This window comes from Podarcis raffonei, chromosome 8 (assembly GCF_027172205.1).
Source record: "Podarcis raffonei isolate rPodRaf1 chromosome 8, rPodRaf1.pri, whole genome shotgun sequence".
Taxonomy (NCBI): domain Eukaryota; kingdom Metazoa; phylum Chordata; class Lepidosauria; order Squamata; family Lacertidae; genus Podarcis; species Podarcis raffonei.
This window is the reverse complement of record NC_070609.1, coordinates 32,646,864-32,673,811: the sequence shown is the minus strand read 5'-3', so window position 1 is coordinate 32,673,811 and position 26,948 is coordinate 32,646,864. Positions and strand designations below refer to the sequence as shown.

The following is a 26,948-nucleotide window of genomic DNA, read 5'->3' as shown; positions in this document are numbered from 1 at the left end:
TCTGTCAATTTTGCCCAGGCAGGCCCCGCCCACACAACTCTTAACAGCCGGCCAACGGCCTTTCGTTTTCAAACCCCAAGCCTCGCCTCCTCCTCTTTGTGACGTGCGTCTAGGCAAAGAATCTGCAAGTTTCCCGCTTGATCCAAGATCACGTGGCGCAGATTCCTATTTATCCCCGCCCCGTCTTGGCGTCGTGCTGGCGTGGGCGGCGCTGCACGTGGAGCGCGAGGAGGCGTAGGAGGGAGCCAGCGCCAGGGAAAGAGGCTCGTGTGGCAATCGTTAAGGGAGAAGCGCGTGCTTGTTGACTCTCTGCATTTTCCTTCCCCCTCCCCCCATTGTTCTTCCCCATCCTGCGCCTGTTTGGCACACCCGTCTCGGTTTTTTGAATCGTTTGTGAGGAAGGGAGAGGGGTGGTCTAGAATCGATAGGAGAGACGGTGGTCAGCTCTGGAGGGAAATTGGGGTTATGAAGAGCTCTTTAGGTTCCAAGCCAGCCTATCCTCTTCCCAGAACAATATATATTATTTTACTGACGGTGGAAGTCTGGGCAGCTTTTAAAAGCAAAAGTAGTTTAAAGCTGCCTTTCTGGGCATGCTGGCCTTTCAAAGTAGCTTACAAGACACTTAAACACATGGAAATTATTTAAATAGGGGAAAACGTAGGTGTGTATGTGTAAATTGTATACACGCACACTGTGTGTGTATGTGTAATATATATATATATATATATGCAACACAATTCTGCCAAACAGGCTTGAGTAAGAATGCTTTCATTAGTGTGGTTTTTTTAAGTGATGAGGCTGTACCTATATTCCTGTGGAGGGAGTTTCAAAGAGTGTACGATGGTGATATTAGTTGTTAGGCTGATATGAACATGTATTCTATGTGGATAGTAGCATCACAACATCTGGCAAGAGGGAACACCTCTAGATATGCTGGGCTTATCTGTTAATGTGAACATGTACATTCTGCACATGTGTGGCTTCTGCAGAGCATGTGCAAAGCTGATTTTTAAAAATGTTAGTTTTGGTTCAGCCTATATATTTTGAGCGTGCATAGGGTACATTAGTCTTTAGAGACATTGGGGGGGGGATTAGGAGGCAGAGCTGATGCTGTGCCTTATACCACACCACTACCATAATTAAAACCTTTTCTTTCCTACCACAGTTTGCAGCATTTCCCGAAATAGGCAGGTTGCAGTCAAGGTGGAGAAAACAACATGGGTCAATGAGCACCTTGCAGGAAAAGAACAGTACAAGCAACAGTTAGCTCTTACTCTGAAAGACATTGCAGATAAGGTCTCAGAAAGGAATCTGTACCATCTGAAAAAATCTCACACAGACTGTTGGCCTCTGAAACTTTGTCAGAACCTTGGCCAAGCAGAATGAAAGGTATAGCAACAAAATTAACAAAGCCTTGCTATGTGCTTTTGAAAGATACCAACCAGCAAAGAAAACAAAAACATTGTTTAATGCATCTGAATCCAAAGAAATTGCCACAGAAAATGCAAAACAAAAGGAAGGATGGTATTTATGAAAAACTAAGGGTTGCCCTGTTTGACTTGTTGGATAAAAATTGTACTAAAAAGCTAAAGACATCCCCCAAGATTAAGAATGCTGGGGGACAACTGGAATATGAAAAAGTGAACAAGGTGGAAAGTGGCTTGGAACTTGACACTTCTGTTCAAGTGCTAAGTTCTGGAGAATCAGACCCTGGGGAAACAAATAATGATTTTGGTATTAAAGCTGAAAGAACAAAATCTACAGATATATCTGCCCTATGTGATGAAGGTATTTTTGCAAGATTTTCTTCTAAGGAATCATGCCATGATAATTCCATTATCCATCATTGTCATGAAGAAGAAATTGAAAAAGAGAAAGAGTGTTTAGATACTTCTCCAATTCATGAGACGCAGTATCAAGAGTATCAAGATCTGGACACATCACCTAGCTTTTTAGGAGAAACATCAGTCAGTGATACTAGTCAAAATCTGATAGCTACTTTTCATACAGAAGCTTTACAGACTCACAAAATTTATTCCTCTTTTTCATCTGAAAATTCATTTAGTGAAACCAAGGTCTCCAAAATATCCCGAAGAATGGGTGCTTCTCTGTTGCCTGATACAACTGTTAAGAAAGCAGACATATGTCAAGCAAACTCTGAATTTGAACCTAACTTTGTTTCAGGGGCCAATCTTAAATTAGACTTGAAGGACACAGTTTCTGACATAATGAAAAGTGAGATGTCCATAGGAGAAAGAATTGTTTCAGATTCTATGGATGCATCGGCTGAAGAATTTCTCAAAGAACAAGTGGGTGTGGAAGAACATGAGACTCTAAACCCAAACAATACCATGTCTGGGAACAAGAATATGGATAGTTGCTGGTTTCTTCTGAAAATTGATGAAGTTATAGATCAGGAAGATTCTGTGTGTGCCACGGATGAAGAAAACAATTTCAGAGACCTGGAGTGTGGAGATGTTATTTTAGATCATGGTCTTGACTTTCCACAGTTGGACAGCAAGTCAGGGTATCAGTCATTCACAGATGGCACTGCAGTTACCAAGCTCAGTGAGAAAAGAAGAATATCAAGTGATCACCAAGAGGACCTGGATGGCGAGATCAACAATGTAGAAGAAAGTGTGAATACTCAACCAGCCGAAGAAAACAGTTCTGTGCAGGTGTGGTTGTAGTAGTATGTTCACTGTAGTCTGGTGCAAACACTACTGTAGTTAAGGGACCAAGAGTAAGCCAATTAGGATAGCATATTCCCTCCCCCTATTCCACATGCTTTTTATTGTAAATTCTTCCTACCTGGCCTTAGCAGCCGTTAAGTAATACCCATGTTTGTCATATGTATCTTACCTTTACATGCCAGACAGGAAGCTCAAAGAGGCTGGCAGTCTTGGTAAAACGTATCAGTTAAAATAGTCTAAAAATGTAAGTCCCAAATAACCTGCCTTCTCACTTCACCAGTGATTTCTAATTAGCTTCAAACCTAATATAGAATAGGGAAAATCTGTGGACTGTTTTAAAAATTATTGTAAACAACTTATGTCATTAGCAGGATTGACATAAAAACATGCAGTTACAATTTAAAGGGGATACAAAAGGAAAATTTAGTAAACAGGTTTGAATTGGATATGCAGGGGTAAAAGATACACCGTAAGTAACAGCAGAAAGGGGGGAGGGGGTCATTAAGATTTGGCACGTTGACTGTAAACTTAGTCAAAATATTTGTAAAATGGAAAAATAAAAAATAATTTAAAAAATTCTAATTAGTTTCAAACCTGGGTTAAGAATCTTGGTGAAGTAGAAAACCTGAATATTTGTATTTTTTTAAAAAATGGGATTTGTTATTTTATCCTATCAAAGTTTCAGGACTATTTATAACATAAAAATATCATGTACGAAAACTGGCCCTAAAATGAGACCTTTACAGTATTCCATGATAAAAGCCCTAGCCAATCCCGCCAGAGTAAGAAATGTAATTCCTCCTGTTGTACTTGGCAAGCTTCAGAGAACACTTGTACACGCTTTAAAAATTATCTGGATTTTGAACACTGATGGTTGGAAAGGTGTCCTTTGTTGATCTTGATGGGAAACAGTGAGTGTGGGGGACGGGTGATCTGTTAGATATTTCTCTTAATCAGCCAACTAAAAAACAGATTGCTTTTAAAAGTTGGTTTATAATTGGTGTGTTCTCTTTCTGTCCAAGGAGGAAGAAAGCCTGCGACCACATCAATCTCACGGTGTAAAAATGGTCTTTTACGTATGTCATCTTCTTACTGTCCTCATTGCTTTATGGTTATGGTTTGGTGAGGATTAAGTAATCTAATTTTAATGCAGTATTTGAACTCTAGGCTTTACCATCTTATTTCTCAAGTTGCAGTATGCAACATAGCTCCTTTAAATTTAATAATAAAGAGGTAGGATATACCACTACAGCACTGGGATAGAAATAAGCTAACTCTGATTAATTATCCCCTTGAATAACCATTAATTACCTACCGTAGATGCCTTGTTCCAGGTTAAAACTGGCCAGCTTTAGGGTGCTAATTGTAATTTAAGATTGCAGTCTTCTCAGAAGTCCCATTAAATTGGGAGTAAGTAGGGCTACGACTGCAGCTTCAATTATTAGCCCTTTGGGCATGTTAACATCAGAAGGGCTGTAGCTCAGCATGCAGGTCCAATGTTTGTTTAATTTCATTTCATGAAATGTACCACCTGATTATAAAAAAAGGTCAAAGTGGTTTCATGTGTGGCATCGCCAAGTAGGGCTGAGAATGTCCCTATGAGAGCCTATGCCAACCATTGTAGGCAGCACTAAGCTAGATTGACATTTCTTCCAGTGTTCTCTGGAAATACAGCAGATAAAAGATTGTGAGGTTATCAGGCTTGACGTGAAGAGTCATATTCCCCTGAATCACACCAACGCCTAAAGCTGGGCCTGTTCTCTGAAAGTTAATAAGTAGTTCTGTCTCAGTGTTCTGAACTACATAGGCATTTGGTTATGTACACAACTCTACGAATTTGTAAATGATGCAGATTAACTTTGAGCTTGTGATGGCCACTTAAAATCTGATAATGGGGCAGTTTGCACAGCACTACTTTTGAACCCCAGTATGTGTTTGTGATGGCCTGCGGAGCAGTCTGCTGCTGCTTCATCTTGTGGATGTACTGAATAGACAGGTGTAAATCAGCGGTCGCACACGCAGGTTAATCTGCGCCAGCTCAGAGTAATTACTTGCAGCCCAGCCTCTCTCTGCAGCTATATTTGTGACTATCTTGTAGATGTGTCTGTGCTAGAGCCAGCTCATATGTAGGACTATTTGATTTGTCCTACCAACAGCCAAATGGAAGGGAGAGGAAAGCAAGAAGCTACAGACTTTCCAAGAGGATCAGTTTTGTAATTATGAAGTGAAATGAGGGGTGAAAATGATCCTAATCATCACAATGAGTTGACAAATACCAGTATTGTGGAACAGAGAAATCAGATTCTTCTAGTGGACTCTTCTTCCCTTGAGATTTGTCTCTGGGATGTTGAGATACCACACTTTTTCATCTCTCTTCTTTCTCTAATTTTATCTTTCTGTATGTGGATTTTTGCCCTCTTGCGTCTCTGCCCCCCTAGGGCTTGCGTGGCTGTTGGTTGCAGCAGGCCTGGCTATAAGCTTCCCCTAGCAAATGGTGCCTCGGGGGCTGGCCAGGGGGTGCTGGTTGCCAGGACCTGAGACGGCCTTGGAGTAAGCTAGCAAGTGGGTGAGGGAGCCCCGCCAGCCAGTCCACTAGTCCTTGCTGTGGGGAATGGATAGACAAGTGGGGAGTGAAGAGGCACCTCTCTTTGGGGCAAAGGGTAAAGGACTGTGGACTCTGCAGGCAAGGGGTGACATAATTGGGCTTCTGAGGCTTGGAGTGCATTTCCTCACAGGGAAGCTGCAGAAAGAATGTAGTTGCTCAAGGGAGCTGCGGTCCCCAAAAGGTTGAAAACCTCTGCTTTAGATAGTTGGCACTTCTGAAATCAGAAGTGGTTCAGTGTGGGACGGCCAGGCACTGACTCGATGAATTGACCACTCGTATCCTAGTGCTTTTGGTTGAAGCCTTGCTTTTCCATGATTGGCTGGAAGTGGAATTAGAATGGTAGTTCTACACAGTACTTCATGTAACTCAAGCAATGTCTATTCCTAACACCAAGATCTTCTTATAATGTTGAGTACTGTTTAGCAAAGGTACACATCAACATTAATTAAACACTTACACCCTCTGACTCTAATATTGTTCCTCTGAGGTAACAGAAGATGCAAGGAAGATGTTTTTAATTTAAGGTGTAAAGTTCTGAAAAGTCTTAATGCAACTTTGCCACCATTTGCTTGTGCAGCGGTTGGGCCTGATGTCATCACATGATGATAGTGAGGCTGACTTGAGATCTAGCAGGTCAAGTCAGGTCAGTCCTTCCCCATTCCCATAATGCCCTGTTTTAGGGTTTTATGCAAGCTGCCACTTGAGGTGGAGGGGATCCCACTTGCATCACTTTCACCCAACAGGCAAATTGCGAGCTCTGTTACCTGTGGAGTGACACCTCTTAAACCGGCTCCTCCCCAGTCCAATGCAGAGGGGGTTGTGATTACAGTGTTAGTTGATTAATCAATGAGTTTCAGTTTATAATTTGTGAGACTGCTAGTGAAGGGCACATGTGCTTATTAACTGGTAGAGAAATGGATATGATCAACAATTTTTTCAGGTTTCAGACACTGGGGGAGTAAACTCCACTGAATACAATGGGTTTTGCTTCTGAATAGGATTCTGCTGCATATTGATTGACAGCTGCCTTTTGTTGCTAAGATGATTTTTTCTACATAACACTAAAACTTTCCTCAACCTTTCTTTTTACTATAATGACAAAGTGACTTAAATAAGGAACTGTCCATAATTTTAAAAAATAAAATAAAATTGTGTGACCATGTAAATATTAATGTGAGGTAGCAAGTAGAGTCACATTAAACTGAGTGTACAGTCTGTCCACTTTAGATTTTGCATCTGCATTACAGATACAAAAAAGGGCAAAAAACACTATAAGAGCCCCTCTCTTGTCCTGCTGCTTTATTAATGTTCAAAGAGAAATCAGAGAAGAGGCATTTGTAATGGAAACGAGTGCTTTGATCAGTTTATTATACCTACATTACAAACCCAAATGTGTCAATTAATGCCTTTTAGCCTCATGTATGAATTCCTGTTCCTGGATCCAATAAAGCAGAAAGCTTAGCTGCCAAATATAGATCCATTTTAGGATCATGGTGGAATTTACGACAGTTCCCACTCCTCCCCCATACTCTCCTAGTCTTATATTTAAAACCATTTTCTGTTTGATTCTATTTGTTCTATAATTTACTTCTTTTAGGAATTGTCTGGGTCAACAGTCAAACTCCTTGGAACTCAGACTCGCAGTGATGAAAAGTTCACTTTGGGGAAGCTCATAGAACTGGAGGATTCATCAGATGACGAGGTGCACATTACTAGATCCCATTCAGTATATATTTCCCATTACATAGCAGCATGATGAAATAACTGAGTAGAATGATTAGCAGCTGACAGCAATAAAGGTTAAGATAGTTGAGGAAGCTCCTTTTTAATGAAGACGATTGGATAGGAGTTTGCAATAAGTTTCAGGCCTCTTTCTGCTTCGTAGTGATGTCAAAAGCTTATTAATTTGTTGGAAGCCGAACTTGTCTCTGGTGCCAGTCATGCTGCAGAGGCTGTGTGAAAGGAGAACGTGACTGATACCTCTCAGCACTGAGCTGGCTAAAGGGAGTATTTGTTCATCCATCCCTTTGTTCATTGTTGCGTTTTTTAAATCTTGCCTCTGGTGTCAAGTGGATTGCCTTGTTGAAAAATCCAGCAAAGCAAATGTCATGCAACAAAAATATCCCCTTTTTAAACTTCCTTCCTTGCTGCTGAAATATTATTATTATTCACTGAAATCTGCATGCAGCCATTCAGTCATAGATCTTGGGGAAGTTCACAACACAAAAACACAATATAAAACCCACAAAATAAGTAATATAAATAAGAACAAAAACAAACCAATAAGAACAAAAACAAACCAATAAGAACAAAAACAAACCAAGTATCTTCCCAGCAGATTTAAAAGGGTATCAGATGTTAATCAACCAAAGGTTTGATTGAAGAGGAATGTTTTTGTCTGGCATCTAAAGGTGTATAATGAAGGGGCCAGCCATATCTCCCGGGGGAGAGCATTCCACAAAATGGAGAGCCACAACAGAAAAGGCCTGTTCTCATGTTGCTACCCTCTGGATCTCATGAAGGAGGCACAGGAAGAAGGTCCTCAGATGATGATCTCGGTTTGGGTAGGTTCATCTGGAGAAAGGTAGTTCTTGGGATATTGTGGTTCTGAGCCATTTAAGGCTTTATAGGTCAAAACCAGCACTTTGAATTGGACCCAGAAGCTAATTGGCAGTCAGTGCTGAAACCATCTTGCCCCAGTGAGCAACCTGGTCGCCAGATTCTGCACCAGCTGATGTTTCTGAATCGTCTTCGGAAGCAGCCCCATGTATCACACACACTGCAGTAATCCAGGCTAGAGGTTATCAGAGCATAGACAACAAAACTTAGGCTAAGTGGATGGGAAGGATCACAAGGGGAGAAACCCATCTCTGCACTTCTCCCCCTTAGAAACTTACAAACCATTAAGAGTGGAAAGCTATAGACCAGCAATATTACTGACAGATTGATTTAGGAATGCCAAGAAAGGCACCAAGTTGTCAATTCCTATCATAGACAGAAGGTATCCTGTTGGTGAGATGGGTAAAGAGAATATGAAGTATTGTACCATTTCTATTTTGTCAGTTTGATTACTTATTTGTGCAGCACTCACACTGCTTTATCTGAAAAGAGAAATTTAACATAATGAGCAGATCAAGAATCCATTTATTTTCAATTAATTTTTAATTAAGAGAATTTCAGTTTCACAGAAGAAAGTGAAAAAAGAAAAAGAAGAAAAAAGTGCAAAGAAGAATAAAAAGAATAAAAAATTTACACCCATACCCACTGTAGATATATAGAGTAGGGTATAGCAGACTAAATAATAAGAACAAGAATTTATTTATACCCCGCCCTCCTTGGCCAGAGCCGGCTAACACCAATAAAATTACAGTAAAAACATAATAGGAAAAAACTAATTTAAAATCCAGGTTAAAATGCAATTTAAAATGCAGCCTCATTTTAAACATAGCCCATAGATCAAAAACCATAAGGGGAGGGAAACAAGGGTCAGACTGAGTCCAAACCAAAGGCCAGGCGGAACAGCTCTGTCTTACAGGCCCTGCGGAAAGATGTCAGGTCCCACAGGGCCCTAGTCTCTTGTGACAGCGTTCCACCAAGTCGGGACCAGTACTGAAAAGGCCCTGGCCCTAGTTGCGACCAATCTAACTACCTTGCGACCTGGGATCTCCAAAATGTTGTCATTTGTGGACCTTAAGGTCCACGGGGCATACCAGGAGAGGCAGTCCTGTGGGTCCTAGGCTGCATAGGGCTTTAAAGGTCAAAACCAGCACCTTAAACCTGACCCTTTACTCCACCGGGTAAAGCACTGGATGAATGTGATCCCACAGCAAGGACCCCATAGGGAGCCTCGCCGCGGCATTCTGCACCCGCTGGAGTTTCTAGGTCAGCTTCAAGGGCAGCCCCGCGTAGAGCGAGTTACAATAATCAAGCCTGGAGGTGACCGTTGCATGGATCACTGTGGCCAGATCAGGGCGAGAAAGGTAAGGGACCAACTACTTAATATGGCGGAGATGGAAAAATGCCACCTTTGCTGTGGCTGCAACCTGCACCTCCATGGAAAGGGAGGCATCAAAGGTTACACCCAAGCTCTTTACAGAAGGCGCTGGCACTAATTGCGCCCCCGCAATATAATCAGTTACACTTGCATTTTTCTATAGATATGTAAGTACTCTTATTGTCATAATATATATATGATTGTTGATAGCCTACTATATCCTGTATAAATTATTTCCAAATGCCAATATATTTCTCCAAATGAAGTCTGTGTTAATAAGCAATCCGTTCATATGTTGTGAGCGCTGTCATGTCTTCAATCCATCAATTAAAGGGGACCATGTCTTTATTCTTTCCAGTTCATCAATACCAGTCTTGGCCATGGTTAGGGCTCATAGAAAGAATCCGTTTATGGCTATTCAGCAAAAGGTCTCTTTATCAATTTTTCCTGATTAAAGGTCCAAAGAAACCAGTAACTTAGTTCCATTTTTCTTCCAACCATCCTCACTGCAATTCCCACAGCACAAGGAAAGCCAAGGCAACTGTGCTCTTCTGCTACCAAATAGTAAAAATGAAGGGAAGCTGTATTCAGAAACTGTCATTCAGCACAAGCCTTTGAATTTAGGTAAGTTGCTGCTTATTTACTGAACATGTATGGCTTTTAGCCATCAGTCCCCATGGGTGGGCAAAAGGTAAAATTGACAGGTAGATATCTGGGCGCTTTACAGTAGATCCGTAAATTCCAACTAAAAATAATTCTCTATCATGGCTGGGCTTTTGCTAGTTGCATATCGGTTTCTGTGTTCCTCTTGTAAAATTTGAATATTGATTTGTTAACAATATATATAAGAGTTCTTGTTCATATACCTGATTTGCCACGACACAGATACAGATCTGTATTCCTATATGCAGATTATTCTAGTGTATGGCTTTTGAGACACAATAGATAATTGACTCCATACACTCAGCCACAATTTTACGCCTGACTGGTTGGTGGATATTGGAGTTATCCAATGGAAATATAGCAAAAATACAGAATAGCAGAATAGAACTCACAAGGCTGAAGTCTTCCCTCTCACCAGTGTTACAAATAATGTATGAATGAATGACGAAGACACAGATCTATGGAGAATAAAAGCTATGTAGCCAGGATGTCTTATGTTTGCCCTCCACTGTCAGAGGCAGTATGCCTCTGAATGCTACTGGTTAGAAATCACATGAGGCGAATGCAGTTGCACTCAGGCCTGCGACTTCCCATAGGACCTTTGGTCTGATCCATTGGGGCTCATAGGTAATAAAGGTAAAGGTAAGGGACCCCTGGACAGTTAAATCCAGTCAAAGGTGATTATGGTGTGCAGCGCTCATCTCACTTTCAGGCCGAGGGAGCCGGCGTTTGTCCACAGACAGCTTTCCGGGTCATGTGACCAGCATGACTAAACCGCTTCTGGCGCAATGGGACACCGTGACGGAAACCAGAGCGCACAGAAATGCTGTTTACCTTCCCGCCGCAGCGGTACCTATTTATCTGCTTGCACTAGTGTGCTTTCAAACTGCTAGGTTGGCAGGAGGGGGCTCATGGTATCACTGTGCACAGTGCTTTATGTGGTATAAAGCTGTGTACACGACATGTATTTAAAAAAACAACTTCCCCAAAGAATCCTGAGTACTGCAGTTGTAGCAGAGAGCTGCAGTTCCCAACACCCTTAAACTACAGTTCTCTGGATTTTTTGGGGGGTGGGGTGGGAAAGTCATGTCCTTTAAATGTGCATTAAATAGATGCTTTATATGCAGGCCAAGAGGATAGGGCCCTGCAATCATAACTTCTAGAAGGGTCCCTATCCCTGCTCAGTTAGAGCTCACTAGCTACAGATTTGTGTGTTCTACTTCTATATAGCTCAAACATTTCAGTAACCAGTTCAATATTGAAATGGTATTTGATAAATCCCAGGATATTTTCAGACTGATGAAGGGCTTGTTGAGTCCATGAGGTGTTACAAAACCACCTGTTGGTGTCCTAGAGTCAGAAGGTTTTCTCAGGGCAGAATGTTCTTTTCTTTTTTAAAAAGCAGCCACTGAAAAATGCTTATAGTACACCTTGTCTGAAGCAGTTAAGGGTTGTGTGCTCAAATAGTTTCAGCTCTGATGCTTTTCCAAGTGTAGAGAAAGCTGTTGGCAATGTGGCTTCCCTGGGGAAGGAACTGTGAAGAGGGCAAGTTCTTTATTTCTTGAATGTTTTATCACAGCACTGGCAGTAACCAAAGCAAGCTCATCATGGGTACCAAACTGTTGAGAGTCCTGCTATGCCCAGAACAACAACTGCTATGACACATTGTGGCTCACACTTTTTTTCATTCTGTGGATATTTTAAAATTTACTCTAGGACTGAGGCTAGTACTTTGGAGGGGAAATAAACTCAAATTTTGATTTTAAAATGCTGCAGTTCAGCAGCTGGAGTACATTAGGCAAATTAGACAGTGTTGATAAAAAAAACACTGAATTTGCATTTTTGCTGTGGTAGCAAAATGTTCCTTTTTATCCCTCGGTGGTTCCAAGTACTGTGGAATGAAAGCAACAGCATTTCACAACATCTTCACAGCTCTAGACTCCAGGGTCTGCTCATGCTGGCTACTTCCCCCTCCTTTTTATAGGCTATATCAATGAATGTTCAGATGTTAAAAATGGGGAAGTGCTCATGTAGCTGACCATCATGCAGTCATCTTGTAGCGTCTCAGTGGCAACAGGTGTTAGCTTGAGGGTGAATTGCGTTTAACCAGCAATACAAAGGTGTTGTATAAAACAAGCACAGCCTGGGGCAGCAGTGGGGGGAAATAATATTTGCGCCTTGAAACAAAATTGTGGGGCCATTACTCCCCAAAAAGAATTGTTTATACAAGTTTTAATTATGTAGTACTATTATATATTTTGCTTTTGGCTGCTGATTACTAGAGAGCAGTCTTCAGCTGGGAGAAGAAAATGAGGGCTGTTTTGAGTGCATGTGTGTTTCTCACTTCTGTAACTGAGAATGTAGCCATTGATTTTTCAGAAAAGCTTAACCCCTTAAACAGATGGGGAACAATTTTTGTTCCATTCTAGGCAAAGTTCTGAAGGCCACATGCCAGTGGTAGGTGGTAGGGCAGAGCAACAAATAGAAATTTTACCTTTGTACTGTAGACTACTTTCTCCACACACACACACCCCTCCATCAAGAAAAACAAGGGGCGCATAGTTCAAGCACACCAGGCAAAAATGCTCTTGCTTTAAAGTAAGGCCAGTGATGGGTGTGGTCTGGAGAGTTCAAAGGGTCATACAGAGAGGTCTTTTGGCCCCCATGCCTGAAGTTCCATACCCCTGCCTTAAAAGCAGGCAGTACTGAGTCTTCATATAATTTCTGTTCTGTAAGTTCCTTTGGGAGAATGTTGGAAGATCTGAAAGTTCTTTCTCTTGTTCTAAGATGATGATAGGACAAAGAAGAATAAGAGACGCCAGGGACCTAGCAAGGCACCAGCTCCAGTTCACAGTTCTCAGCTGACTCAGGAACAAAGTCGTCGTAAGGTTGTGGATGCCTTGAGGGAAGCTCTTTTGAAAAGGTAAAAATGCCTGGACGTCTCAGTCTACACAGGAAAGGAACTTATGTATGATTCTTGATTGTAAGGTGGTAAAGGTAATCTGAAACATTTGTAGCATTATTCTTTTTATCCCACCATTCCTTCAAAAAGTACAAGACATGATACATATCATGATATCCCATGATATCCTCAAAATGGCCCAAGTCAATAACTAGCAGTTATACCACACTGGCATTACACATTTATCTGTTGCATTGAGATGTTGTGGACTCTGGGCTTGGCCCACTGACCAGTTTATTTGTGAAAGTGCAGGCATGTTTGCAGATCAGCCCTTGTGTGGATGCCCTGTCTAGGTAAATCAACACATTCCTTGCCTTCTGTGTTTCAGGTTGGATGATTTGCCTGACCTGTGTGTACAGAAAAAAACAGTCGTGAAGATAGCAAAGAAAGTGGAGCAGGAGATTTTCAAACGGTTTTGCTGTGTTGAACAAAACTACAAGAACAAGTACCGCAGTCTGCTCTTCAACTTAAAATCTGCAGAAAACCAGGTCAGAAAAACAAAATGAAAAAGCACACAAAACTCTTTATTTGCCTCATGATATTTTTAATGGGCAGTGTGATTCTCCTTATTAAGCAAAGATTGTAAATCGCGGTGAAAGATAGACATTCCCCCCCTATGTTTTGTTGACTTGTACCCTTCGTTACACTTGTTATCCAGTAATCTTTATTCCCTCTCTAGGGTTGAAAGATGTGTCTGGCCATCACTGTTATTTTTTAAATTGGCTGTGCTAGTAAGATATCCTTGACTATGCAAAATGGCTCACTCTCTCAGCCTTTTTTTAAACAACCTGCAAAAGTTGCTTTATTGTTATTCTAATAAATAGTCTTTCTAATGAGGATTGCTTGTTTCACTTTATTTCAGTACCTCTTCCGCAAATTAATACTTGGGGAGATTACCCCCAAGAGACTAGTTCAGATGAGCTCCTTTGAGATGGCACCCCCGGAACTAGCAGAGTGGAGAGCCAAAGAGAACAAACGTGTAAGTAATCATTTTATGCCCAGGAAAAGGCAAAGCAGAGTGAATCAGTTTCCAGCTTGGACCCAGAAGTTGTTTCAGAGTCAGCAGCTTGCTCTATGCTTATCTGATGGCAATTTACTTACTAGAGAAAAATACGTCCTAATAGAAGCCCAGCGGTGGGACATGTTTGGCTTTATTTTTCCATGTGTATCCTAGCTTTAGGACTCTTTCACACATACGTGGTGGCAAACCTGTGCCACTGAGTGTATGCTTCAGGTCATAGTCAACCCTGGTTCCATAACAAGTGTATGTGTATGATACAATCTTGGTAAACACATGTTTATTGCATTTGTGCATTATATATCAAGTGTAAGCCCAAAAGCATTATATGTGAAGTGCCCCCCCCCAAATGCGTATTTAGAGCCATGCCTACATCACTGTGCTATTTGCAGGCGCTGGAAATAATAGAGAGAGAGGAACAAGAAGCACCAAGGTGTTGCTCTGCAAAATTCAACCACAAAGGCATTGTAGAGATAGAGAGAGAAGCAGAAGAGGACTTGATGTTCCAAGAAATATTTGTGAGTAGATAGTGATGTCCAGACAAGCAAAACCAACTGAGCATATACTGTGCAAATCATTTCATGCTCAAGGAAAAATATATAGGTGCCTGAGATAAACCAGATTGCATGAAGCAAGCATTTGAGCTGCATGTGATGAATTTCTGACACAGGTTTCTGTGCAGATTGTTGGGTAGTAGAGAACTACTTAACAGCACCAGTGCCTTGAGTCCAAGCAGGTGCAGCAAAAAAAGAGCCTAAATGTGGCCCTAGACTTTTCCCTGCTCGTCATTAAAATTTCCTGTAATCACTATAAAAGAAGAGCAATGGGTTGCACTTGCTTGTACTACGGAACCTGCGTAGGGACCCTGGGGGTGCAGGTCTGAAAAGTAATGGTGCACCTCACACTACAGTCCCTTTGACTTTTTGTTAGTGAGTTTGATTATGCTTTCAGTAGTGCTTTGGTCAGAGCCTGTTCTGGATAGGATCAGAGAGCCGCATAATTTGCCAGATGCTGTAAAGGAGTCAACATTAGCTCTTACAAGTGCTGCAAACTTTTAATTGCCCCCCCCCGATTAATTGACTATTGAGTTGTTTAACTAATGAGACTAATTGTAGTCAGTGAAACCAAAAGTTAAGGGCACAGTAACTTGCCACCTTGCATTATTTTTAGGGATCACAGTCACCCAAAGAGGTGAACCATAGTTCTGAGATTCCTAGAGTATCTGTGAGAGACCCAGATGATGTTCAGCGGAATTGTTCTGAGGATCCAAACTATCTTAGTTGTTTTGGTAAGTTACCAAACTTGTTAAGATTCTGCAGCAAAAAGAGGCTTTGCTTTTTTGGACCACCGAATTAAAGATTCCAGCCATTCTTTATAAGACTGACCTTCTGAGTTTGTGAGTTTTTATTTATTATTTCTTCAAATACAAAACTCCAAAGTCAATCTTCAAATCCAAGCGGCAGTAGAAAAATCTTGGGCCTGCCAATTAAATTTGACAACGGAGAAAAAGGATTCTTGAAAATTGATTCAGAATCTTTTAATGTGGGGGGAAAATAGCACTGTTCCTTCTGGCTTTCTAGGACAAATTACTGCCGGCGGCGAGCAGGGATTTAAGTCACCTACGTACAAGCACGCTTTAAAACAGAAAGCAAATGCCACCAAACATTGGCACCCAAGCACCATGTTCTCAGAGGAAGGAGAAAGGCCTCTTCATGTGGACAGGTCTGTATAATTCATACTTCTCAACCCCCAGAACTTTAATATTGAAGATAGAAACCCTATAAATAACGCAACACTTTTAAAAATGTGATACATTAAACCTTAAAAGAAATAAGTCAGTCTGAGATGTGTGAAGCTTTGTTCATTTGGTGGGTATCAACACAGTTACTTTTAAGCTGTAGCAGTAACTCAGGCATGCATTGCCATTTCCCCTTCATACAAGGGTAAGAGGAAAATTTCCATTGGATAGCCTTTTAGGTCCAAGAGAGAAATGAGATAATAAAGCACAGCACATCTAGATTTATAGGGGAAATGTGATTCTTACTCTTCTACCACCCATCCAACAGATAGAAGAAAAATTCTGAGACTTAGTCTGGTGTTTTTGGAACCTTTGTAGTTGTTGGCTGTCATATTTGGTATCAGTATGTCCTCTGTTATTGGCTGAGTTGTTGAGGAATAGTTCTGAACGTTCCGACTTAACAAAAGTTTAAAAAACAATGATCCACAGAAACAGATGGCTTCCATTGCAACAACTTCCAGAGGGGTACTTTTGTTAGTCTCTTGAAAAGAAAAGAAAAAAAGCACTTTAAAGACTAATAAATTTATTATGGTGTTAGTTTTCATGGATTAGAGTCCACTTCATCAGATGCATTGCAATACCTCTCAGTTTGTGTGTAAGGGGGCGGGGGAGTGAGGGAGTATAAAAACTGGAGTTCATTGGTAAGGAAGTACAAAAGTACAGCCTGTGCCAATTTAATTAGAGCTTAACTGTATGCAAACACTATGAAACATTACAACAATTGGTGATAACAGAATCTGCTTAGCATTGCTGAGTAAAATAACACCTGTAGTTGGACAGGAAACAATTGTCTCTATTCAGGCCCAAATGAACTAGAATCAAATTCTAGTAACTCGGTCTTTCATGTTGGGATTTCCCTTTGAAGTTCCTTTGTTCAGGGATAGCTACCTTAAGGTCCACAACAGAGTGTCCCAATAGCTTGAAATGTTATTCCCCAGCCTTGCCGATCCCGCTTTGAATAGCCAATAGCTGCACTCTTTGGGATAGCTAGCAGCGAGAGGAGCAGGAGGAATAGCAGGCTCCATTTACCACATTCCTTTGTGTCTGTTTGGATTGGACCCAATAAAACAAGCAGTTGAAAAGAATGACATTTAAAAACAGTTTTTAAAACAATAAAACCAGAAGTTCAGTTCAGGGGAATGCTTGCGTAAACAGGTGTGTCTTCAAGAGCTGGCAGAATGCCAACATTAGAAGACCTTTCCTAAGAGCTATTTGATGGTGGAACGTGCATCCGGAAGTGGCGAGTTCTTTTCTGAAGCTATTTAAGCAGAGTGGATAGCCATCTGTTCGGGATGTTGTAGTTACATTGAGCCCCGGGGGTTGGACTACATGGTCTTCGAGGTCTCTTCCAGTTCTACAATTCTGAACAGAACTGGATTTGCATATTTCCTCATCTCTTTTAGCCCCATCTCACCTCACATTCCAAAGAAACATCGACGAATGGAGAAGCAGCCCAGGAACTCCGCCATCTGGGAAGGAGTCATTCACATGTTCAGTGTGAAGCAATTTGTGGCAAAAGCATATCCTGTTTCTGGATCCAGCTGTAATCTGTCACAGGTATGAGCAGTGGTGGCTGGTAACACTTTGACTTGGTAGTGCTGTGTCATAGTCCCGTTGCCAAGCAACAGCGTGCAGAGCTTGGTGGAGTGCGAGCCCAAACAAACAGGAAATAAGAGTCTTTGAGATGCACCTGGCAGAGTCAGCATACAAAGTCAAGTCCGTTCCAAGGGTTGGGCAAACAGCAATCCACATAGACAATCCAGAGGTTGGGGAATCAGATGATCACGAAGCCAAGGGTCCAAACGGAGAGCAGGAAGCAGCAAGGTAGGGCCAGGAACCACAGGGTTTGTTTCCAGACTCTGACTGCTGCTGAGAGCTCTGTTTGAGAAGGCTGGAGCCAGCTGGTTCTCATCAGTGCCTTCTTTGTGTCCTTGAAGGCTGATCAGCTGCTGGTGGAGTCACTCTGCCTTCTCCCCCTTCAGGCTGCTGTTCAGCAGGAGAAGCTGACTCCTGGCCTATGACAGGTTGCAGGTCACAATAGGACTCATACAACACTTATTTAAGAAAGTGTGCCATTACAGACGTGCAGATTGCCACCGTCTCCTTGATGGAAAACACCCATTATTCTTTGCACATCTATGGACAGGGAAAGAGCTCCTAAGCAAGAGGGTTCAAGTATCATTTTCAGACAATATTGACTGCATATCTCTTATTTAGAAATTAAGGCAGACCTCACAGCATAAGTTTGTGAATTCGTGTATTGATTACAGCTACTTATCCATTTCCAAAGAACTAAAGAAACATGCAAAAAGTTTTAAAATGTGAGGAACACTTGCTTCCAGTTGCATGTAGTTATCCTCACCCCAAATCAATTTTAACTTTTCATTATCCAAAACACTTTTTTTTTCTAAATTAAAAGAATCCTTACCAACATCTGCTGCAACTTTTAATGAGTGAGTACAGGGAAGGTAAACGGGGGGAAGGTAAACGGCGGGCGGGAAGGTAAACGGCGTTTCCGTGTGCTGCGCTGGCTCGCCAGATGCAGCTTTGTCACGCTGGCCACGTGACCCAGAAGTGTCTCCGGACAGCGCTGGCCCCTGGCCTCTTAAGTGAGATGGGCGCACAACCCCAGAGTCTGTCAAGACTGGCCTGTACGGGCAGGGGTACCTTTACCTTTACCTTTACAGGGAAATGGTTAATGCACAGTTCGTTGCAATACATACACAAGCTATCCACCATTCTCCCAGAAAATTCACAAAAATAAATGCAAAGTGACCAAATAAAAAAATAGATATTTTTAAAGGAAAACGACTCACAATGTGCCCGCTATTGCTTGCTTGGTTGCTCTCTAGCAAAGTCACAAAACAAAATACTAAAATAAAAAGGCTCTTTTGGGGAAGGAAACATGTTAATTCTCTGGTTACTAAAATCCAAGGGTTTTTTTTTGAGCAGGGACTTGGTTCCCTTACCTTTTTAAAATTAATTTAAAAATTTTGGGGGGGGCCCTGAAACAGATATACACCTAATGCCTGAGCCAAAAATCCACCTATATCTGTAATCAATAAAGTTGTGGCCATTTCTAATCCAGATCATTGTTTGCTTGAGTTTATTAATCACATCTTACATTTAACCACTGCCTGTATGTGTGTGGCACTGCGACTGGATCCCGCATTAAACAAACAAACAAACAAACAAACAGACAGACAGACAAGCTTTGTGTTGAGTTCCTCCACATTTTTTCCAGAAAAAAGTACTGCTAAAACCTATGAGGAGATCTGGCCTTCAGGGAAATGGCTCTGAGTTTGCTCAGAACAGTTGTATGATTTGATAAGGCTGGAACAGACTAGGTCCTCTCTAGTCAATGTAGATTGCCTTCATAACAGGAAGGAGGGGAAACTGTTCAGCCAGAGCCCATAAATATGATATTGCAAGTTCATTTTATTTTAGGTAGTTTGTAAGTTTTCATGGCACTTTGTAAGTAATTGTCTCTTTCTCACATATTTGATAAATGGTGTAAAATTATTTTTGAACAACTGAATATTTTTCGCCTACGTGCTGCACGAGTTGCACTATCTTTATTAACGGCACAGGTTGCATTTTTCTAGCAGGGCTCAAAAACTGGCAGTTCTCCTTGAGGAACATGGGAGGGACCTCTTTACTATCCAACACTTTTGGATTAAGTGTGGCTAAGTGATACAGAGAGTAGATTGGCCAGAGAAAAGGAGATGGATGGAAATATCTCCAGAGGGACAGGAAAGAATGGGTGGCTTTGAAATTGGGGAGGGGGGGGTCCTTTAAAGATGTGTTTGACATTCTCCTTGGGAGGGTTGTGCCCCAGTAGTCCAAGTGTAAGAGCCTCTACTGGGTATGAGCAGGGCTAGATTAGGTACAGCGCAATACCTCCACATTCCCTCCACCCATTTAAGAACTTTCAGCAAGTTTGCCACTACTCTTATCGGAGCATCCCTTTTATGTTGCTGACCAAGTCCTAATAGCTCTGGAGGAGGGATAAGCAACAGCTAAATAGGCCTTACTGTCTCTGTTAGAGCAGCAGGGTAAAAAGAGAGGACAAAATAAGGTATCTTTTCTACTCTTCCCTGGTTAAGTTGAAACTGATGTTCCAGGGATTCTGATATTGCGACAATAAGTCATAAAGCTGGTGTAGTGTACTAAGACAGTAAATTATGAGATGAAAAATCCATGCTTCAAATCATATTCCTTCCATGAAAGTTTTAGGAAGCCTCCCCTCACTCCCCATCTTCAGTAAGGAGAGAACTACTGCCCTTAAAACAGCCCTAGAACGGCTGCTAAGATAATGTTCATTCTAGATCTGTTTCCACTAGATCAGTGTATTGTTGGAAAACCAAATTCAATCACAGACATGTGGATTTCTCTTATGATAGTGATCTTCCTTTATGCTCTTGTGATTCATCCAGGCTTTACCACATCTTCTACAGGGAAGGGGCTGTATTCTCCCGGACGATGTCTGGTCCTATCTAGACAGCATATGGCCAGCAAACAGCAAGGTATCTCGCTGAAAGGTTCTTATTTTAATCAGGCTCTGTTGCTTATTTGATACCACAGTTGACCTTGAAGGTTCCCACAGCCCCATCAGGAGCATCCAATGCAGATTTGTGCCTCCTCAGGATCCTCCTTTGTAAAGAGTGGGATTTGGAGCCAAATTACATGTTACATAGCATCAGCTATGTAGCAGATTTTTTGCTTCTGTAATTACCATAGGTAATTCTGCAGGTGCATGTGTGTGTCATCTGTATAGGGAAGGTAGCACAGATGCAGCTCTGAACAAAAGTTCTCTCATCCAGACTTTGCTTTTCTGCTGGTTGATATTTCCACTGAGTCCTTGGGTCCAGGGATATATCATTCAAGGATTGTAGTTTTGCTCTGAACTGTTTCAGGGTTGTAGCTTAATGACATTGTTTTAAGGTTTTTGTGTTAGGGCTGGGAGATATCTGGTTTTCAACATCGTGATATATCACCACCTAAGTGTTGTGATATACCAATATCACGGTGTCTGAAATAAGGCTGAAACTATGTAGAGGTGAACAGTAAGGCTGGGCGATATCTGCTTTTCAACTTTGTGATATATCACCAGCTAAACATTGCAATATACTGATAAATCATAATGTCTGAAATAACAATGGAGCTATGTAGAGGCATCGGCTGGTTTTACGGTTTTCGCCACATTGTGATTTTTGCATAGCACACAGACACACACACATTGTGATTCACAATATATTGTCAGGTCAAAAATGATAAAACCAGTATCATGATATGGTATTGAAACTGGTTTTGGATGATATATTGCATAGCCCTAACACACATGACATATTCATGACATATTGTCTGATCAAAAACTATGAAACTATCACGCTATAGACTTCAAACTGGTTTTGGATGATATATCATCATATTGCCCAGCCCGTGTGTGTGTGTGTGTGTGTGTGTGTGTGTGTATAAGTAAGTAAGTAAGTAAGTAACACCCAGTATACTGCAACACCAGATGCGCAGCATAAATCAAAGAACAGTATGAGCCCTTGTAGCTAGATTGGAAGGTGAATAACATTGCTCTTAGCAATCTAGGGCCTCCTGATAGTTACATCTGTAATTTCTGAGCTAAAGAACAAATTTAGTAATTACTTCTTGCCTTTCCTATACATGCAAATCTGTTTCATCAAACAGATGGTGGTGGGGCATTTATAAGGAAAGAAACCCATAGAAGACATCTGAAGGCAGCCCTGTTTAGGGAAGCTTTTAATGTTTAATAAGTTATTGTATTTTAGTGTTCTGTTGGAAGCTGCCCAGTGGCTGGGGAAACCCAACCAGATGGGTGGGGTATAAATAAATTATTATTATTATTATTATTATTATTATTATTATTATTATTATTATACAAGGATTTTATCTTACTATGTTGGTAGTTCCTAGTAAAAAAAATTATTATGTCAGCACCATCCAGAACTCTCTTCTGTTACGCTTTCCTGTTTCCAGAAGTGTTGCAGTTGCAGATAGTAAAGGACCAGACTGTGGGCCGGAATAGGTAGGGCTAACAAACACTTTCTGAGGATGCAGGATCTTTCTTGAACTTCTGTCATCTTCCTGCCTTGATTAGGGAAGGTTCTTTCTCAGAGCCTCTTAATGGCTAGAAGTGAGCAATGTATACAAAAAAAAAAAAGTACAAATAGAACGAAAGAGATGAAGAATGCAAAAACTAGAAGCTTAATGTGGGAATAGAAGGGCTGAAAGCCTCACATCCACTGGAAACTAAATGCATTCTTCTTCCCTCTCTGTCAGAGAGGCTGCAACTGGAGAGGACACCACTTGGGAACTCCCAGATATCTTGTGCAGCATCTGATGTCCCCCAACCCACCCCCAGTTGCTGCCAGATGTGGCAACCTAGAAGTTACCAACAACTATAAAGTGGTAGCAGGGAGCCAGATAAGACACTCATCCTCAGGCCCTGCCTTCTGGCTTTGAGTCAAACTGCAGCTAGAAACAGTCCAGCATGACCTAATCTTACAGGAGTGGATGTGATTTCCAGGCCCCGGACTTGATGTGCCATTCCCTGCTGCTACCCTTATTCTTGATTGAAGAAATTTTCATCCCGACCTGACCTGATCTGTAGGGTTGCTTGAGGCCACAGTGGTGCACCAGCGGCAGTAAGTCAGATGGCAGAAGGGAGGTGTTAGGCTTTCTTCCAAAGGAGGTGTGAAAAGCACTTCAGCCACAGAGCCCCTCCTGATCTGGCAGCTGTGTTGTGTGGGCCTGAATGCCCTGACACTTACAAGAAGAGTAGGTGCTCAATAGGCAAAATGTTCCTTTTCATAGGAGCTGGGTACTCCCTGATAATTGCTTCCTTTCTTTTTCTTCCCATGTTTGCACAGGAGATGGGAGTGATAAGATTCCACCCCAGCTTACCCAAAGGCTTCGACTCTTATAACACGCTCTATTCCTACTTGAACAATAAACAAAGATATGGCATCGTGGACAGCAACCAGATGGAGATATTCATGGTGCCATTAGCAGCTTACCAGCCTGTGCCTTCTAAACTGCACACATTTGGTGGTCCAGGTAGGAACTGGGAACAAATCTTTCTCCTTTTTCTTGAAGTTCATGGAAGTGGAGTTGAACAATTATCATAGATATCTTTCTGGAGAACACACTTTGTGCCACATTAAGTCAATACTCAGATTTTCCTTTCCACTGTAAACTAATATGGCTATTCTACTACAATTTCTTTTCTGCATGAATTTTGTTTGTATAAGCAGTTTTGTTAGATTGGGGGTGGGAAAGACCGAGGAGGGAAGGACATGATAGAGGATTATTTGTACCGTGGCACAGAGAGGGTAAACAAAAGAGAAATTTTACTTCTCAGCATACAGAAGCTTGTAGAAATCTAATGACACTGATAGGCAGAAGGTGTAAAAGCGAACAAGAGGACTTTTAAAAAAAATGTTTTCTATTAAAGATTTTCTGGGGTTACAAAAGTACATACACCATCTCTATTTTCAGATCATAAAGTTCTTTCTACAGATCAGTTATATTCAATGTGAAACTTTGATGTATACAGTACATCAGTTGGGGGAGAAGAGAGTTGGGGAGAAAGTGGGGTGGGGAGAGAGAAGGGGCTAGTAAACTTTCATTTTTTCAGTCACGTGGGTAGGTTTTCTTTCCATTCATTTATTATTTTCATTGATTCACCAGAGATAACGTACTGGATGGTGTGAAGAATGACATATCCCTTGGAGTAACTCAGTGAAAAATACCCAGGCCATGTGCTAATGGCAAGAGTGCCAAGGCTCTGTATATTTGCTACCAAAACAAATCCAAATTTTGGAACTAGGAAACAGATGTTTAGCATATATTATTGCAAAATATCTGCCAGAGAATACAGGCCATGGAAAGAAAATAAGAAGTACACTGAAGGATTCTGGGGCTTCTGAGTCCTCCCTAGATGTTGGCCCTGACTCCAGTATGCGCATGGAGCTGGTTTGTGTAGCAAATTGGATCATTACTGATTTTTTGGAGCTGCCTGTACTCATTGGAACTGCTGTATGCACATTGGAGCTTCTGGAGTGATGGAGCTTCCCAGAGTTTGAAAACGAATCTTGAATGTTTGGCGTATGAGGCAGATATGTATATGCCCCGCTGAGCAGAATCCTTCAATTGCTGGTCATCTTAAAAAGTCCACTTTTCTGAATCCCTCTGCTGTTGGCCTTTTTCATCATGTTATCTGATATGACCTTTGCATGCCTATTCTGAGACAGCACAGAATTTGATCATCTGGCTGGAGCAGGATATTAAAATGTATTTGTTGACATTTGGAAGTGGTGGTATCCTTTTATTTCTCATTGCAAAGCGCTAGGGAATCATGTGTCCATTTATCAAGAATGCTATTTCCTAGGACTGATGTGAGGGGATGAAGAGAGGCAGGCAGGGCAGTGGGAAGCACCAAATTGATTGAAGTGATTCCATCATGTAAATGAAGTTTCATAATAAGGATTATTCTACTACATCACTTCGGTCTGTGTCTGGTGTTAAACCCTTAGACACACACCATAAATTTTACATTTTCTAAAGCAGTACACGTCTGCTTTTTTCTAAACAGGTTAGATGATTGCTAGTGGGTTTAAGGACTTGATTTTTTTAAATTATTGAATGATTTGCCCCTCCCCCCAGTTTGCTTTTAAAATGTCAGGGTGCATGCTGCAGTCAAATTATTGTAGTTTTCTAGGAGCTAAGGCACCTGTTTTAAGAACAGCTGAGATTCTCATGCTTTTGTCCCTGGGTTGTCACTAGAGTTACAGAAACATGTTATTTCGTTTATTTGCTTTCTTTCTTTCCATAGGGCTTGAGCCATGCCACCCTTCTTTGTTGCTGGGACTAATTCTGCCCAAGAGAACATGTACAGGCAGTTTGGAAACAATGTCTAATCCTTTACCAAAAGCCAGGAGAAAGAATATCACTTTAAAGGACAGCACTGGAGCTGATAGCTTTTCTCTTCCACAAGTGGACACTTGCCAGACATGGCCACCACCACAATTGTCCATAGATAGCCTTCTCTGTGGAAATGAGGGGCCCTTGCTAGTCCTTCCAAGACAAGAGCCTTTATCAGCTGATGCTGTCTTTGTTCACCCTGAAGAGCTTGGTGGAGAGACATTTCATAGAGATCCTTCCTCTTTGCGGCATGAAGAGGCAGGAAATGAAGCCAATCACTTTCCTGTAGGTGATACTCTCCAGTCACTAAGTAGTTCTTGGGCAGTGGAACAGTGGAACAACTTGAGTCTTGGAATCTTGGGAGCACAGCCACATCAGGACAGGGATCATGTGCAGCTCTGTGGTGATTCTGATCAATCATATATCTGGAAGACTCTTGAGCTTCTTTTGTCTGCTGAGCCTGTGTGCCCAGATCAACATGAAGCAGATGGAGCAAACATAATAGATTCCTCATTCTTACAGAGCATCCTTTGTGCTGATGCTTTGCCACCTTGCGAAGTGTCACAGGTTCTATCTTCGCCCCAGATTCCTTGCGTTGCATATGTTGCTGGAGAACCCAACTCATTGTTGCAGGAAACTTTATCCCTCATCCAGCAGGTTGAGTCCCATCTCCAGACTCAGGGGCCTAATGCACAGATGCCCTAAGAGCCTTGTGGCCCTCAAGGACTAAACTGTAGTTGTTTAAAAACAAAATGCAAAGAAAGGGAAAGGTGGCTTTAAAGATTGTGGTGAGGCATAGCAGCCATCTTCTAATGCAATTAAGAATTTATCTCAGGAAAAAGCGGGGGGGGGGGGGAGGAAACCTAATATTGGATTTGTGCTTTTCCAACTTTTTAAATATATATTTGCTTTTGTTGTTGTTGTTCATGACTCTCATAATCCTTGCCCTCTGGCAAGATTTGATCAATATTCAGAATGTGCTCGTGGTGAAAAAAACATTATGACCATTGGGGATGATTTTGCAAGCCACTAAGAGGTGAATACTGATGACCAACTTTACTAAGCATTCACGTAACAATTTTGGTCAGTCAGCCAGCTGTATTGTCCTGCCACGGAGAATCTTGCCATGCTTCTGTACCTGGCCAGAAAACTGGAGAACCAGTGGGAGAGATAATGTGATCTTCACCTTTTGTTAGGAAGATGATACCACATGGACTGGTTTGCCAAGTAATGTTTGCACACCACTTGTTAAAGGGCCACCTCTATTTTCCTGGAAAGCTTTCTTGTTACCAAATTGAATGCAACAGTCGCAGGTCAATGTATTGAGACTTGTATCTCTGCCAACCATATTGTAAACAGCAGGTGGGAATTCTATTGGCAACAACAACAGCATTCAGGTAGGGGGAAATCACATTGGGGAACAGACAGTGTAAGCTGCAAGTGGTGGAAGGTTTATCACCCTCCGTTACCCTTCAAATTGGACTCCCTCGTTTCTAAATGATCAGAGCAGATCTGGGTTTTAAAATAATGCATTTGCCACTGTGGTTCATCTTGATTGGTTCTGTAAATGGTGTGAGCCTTGGCATGCAAAATCTCAAACTGTCTGTGGCAAAGCTGATTGGTACACCACAAACACATTTTCAGTATAGCCTGAAAACAAGCATTCTCCAGTATGACCATGCAGATTCATGCTTAATAATTTCCTGAACAAAAGGGTTTGATGGTGAGAGATATAAGTGAATAAAGTTCCACTATTTCTGGGGTTTTTTGAAATTAGATGTGGTTGTGTGGGGTAAGAGAAGGTGACCCTAGTGGTAAAAAAACTGATGTTATAAGATGAAAGTTGGGTTGGTACTGGTGTTATCTGCACACAGAATGCTAGCATGACAGATTTTTCTGTTTTTCTGTTAAGCTGTTCATAGCAATAAAAGCTTTGTTAATTGTTATAAGAGGAATTGTCTAGATGTATTGTGTATGAAGAGGTTCAAGGTAGACCCGAAGCTTCATTGAGGTTGCAAAAAGTTACTAAACTTAGTTTTCCAACAACCTGTATTCTGCAGAGTTGGTTGATAGCATTATGCTAGTAAAATGCAATAGAACCACAAGATTGGGAAGGAACATCTGATCCAGAGAGTCTTCTTTCTAGCAGCAGGCCTCTCTGTCCCCTCCAAAATCAGCTTGTAGCATGCAAAAGCAGAAAGCAAATGTTTCTTCATTAACTACAGAAAGGCACCTGCAAAACCAATAGTCCCAAATGCTT

General features: G+C 41.5%; 1 protein-coding gene across 6 annotated transcripts; it reads left to right on the top strand.

Annotated features, from left to right (window-relative positions):
* Positions 1-26,637, top strand: SPOCD1 (SPOC domain containing 1). Of its 6 annotated transcripts, none has more exons than XM_053398972.1 (16): positions 2-267; positions 1,166-2,678; positions 3,716-3,769; positions 6,896-7,000; positions 7,710-7,862; positions 9,814-9,916; positions 12,743-12,878; positions 13,246-13,405; positions 13,780-13,896; positions 14,328-14,453; positions 15,106-15,223; positions 15,516-15,657; positions 17,137-17,290; positions 20,170-20,259; positions 22,636-22,822; positions 24,600-26,637. In XM_053398972.1, the coding sequence occupies exons 2-16, from the start codon at positions 1,383-1,385 to the stop codon at positions 25,391-25,393; spliced, it is 3,735 nt and encodes a 1,244-aa protein (XP_053254947.1). In that variant the 5' UTR covers positions 2-267; positions 1,166-1,382; the 3' UTR covers positions 25,394-26,637. The 6 variants fall into 6 exon arrangements, with proteins under 6 accessions (XP_053254949.1, XP_053254947.1, XP_053254945.1 ...); XM_053398970.1 differs by having other exon boundaries at positions 2-278; XM_053398974.1 differs by lacking the exon at positions 14,328-14,453 and having other exon boundaries at positions 1-278.
* The last annotated feature ends 311 nt before the right edge of the window (positions 26,638-26,948 follow it).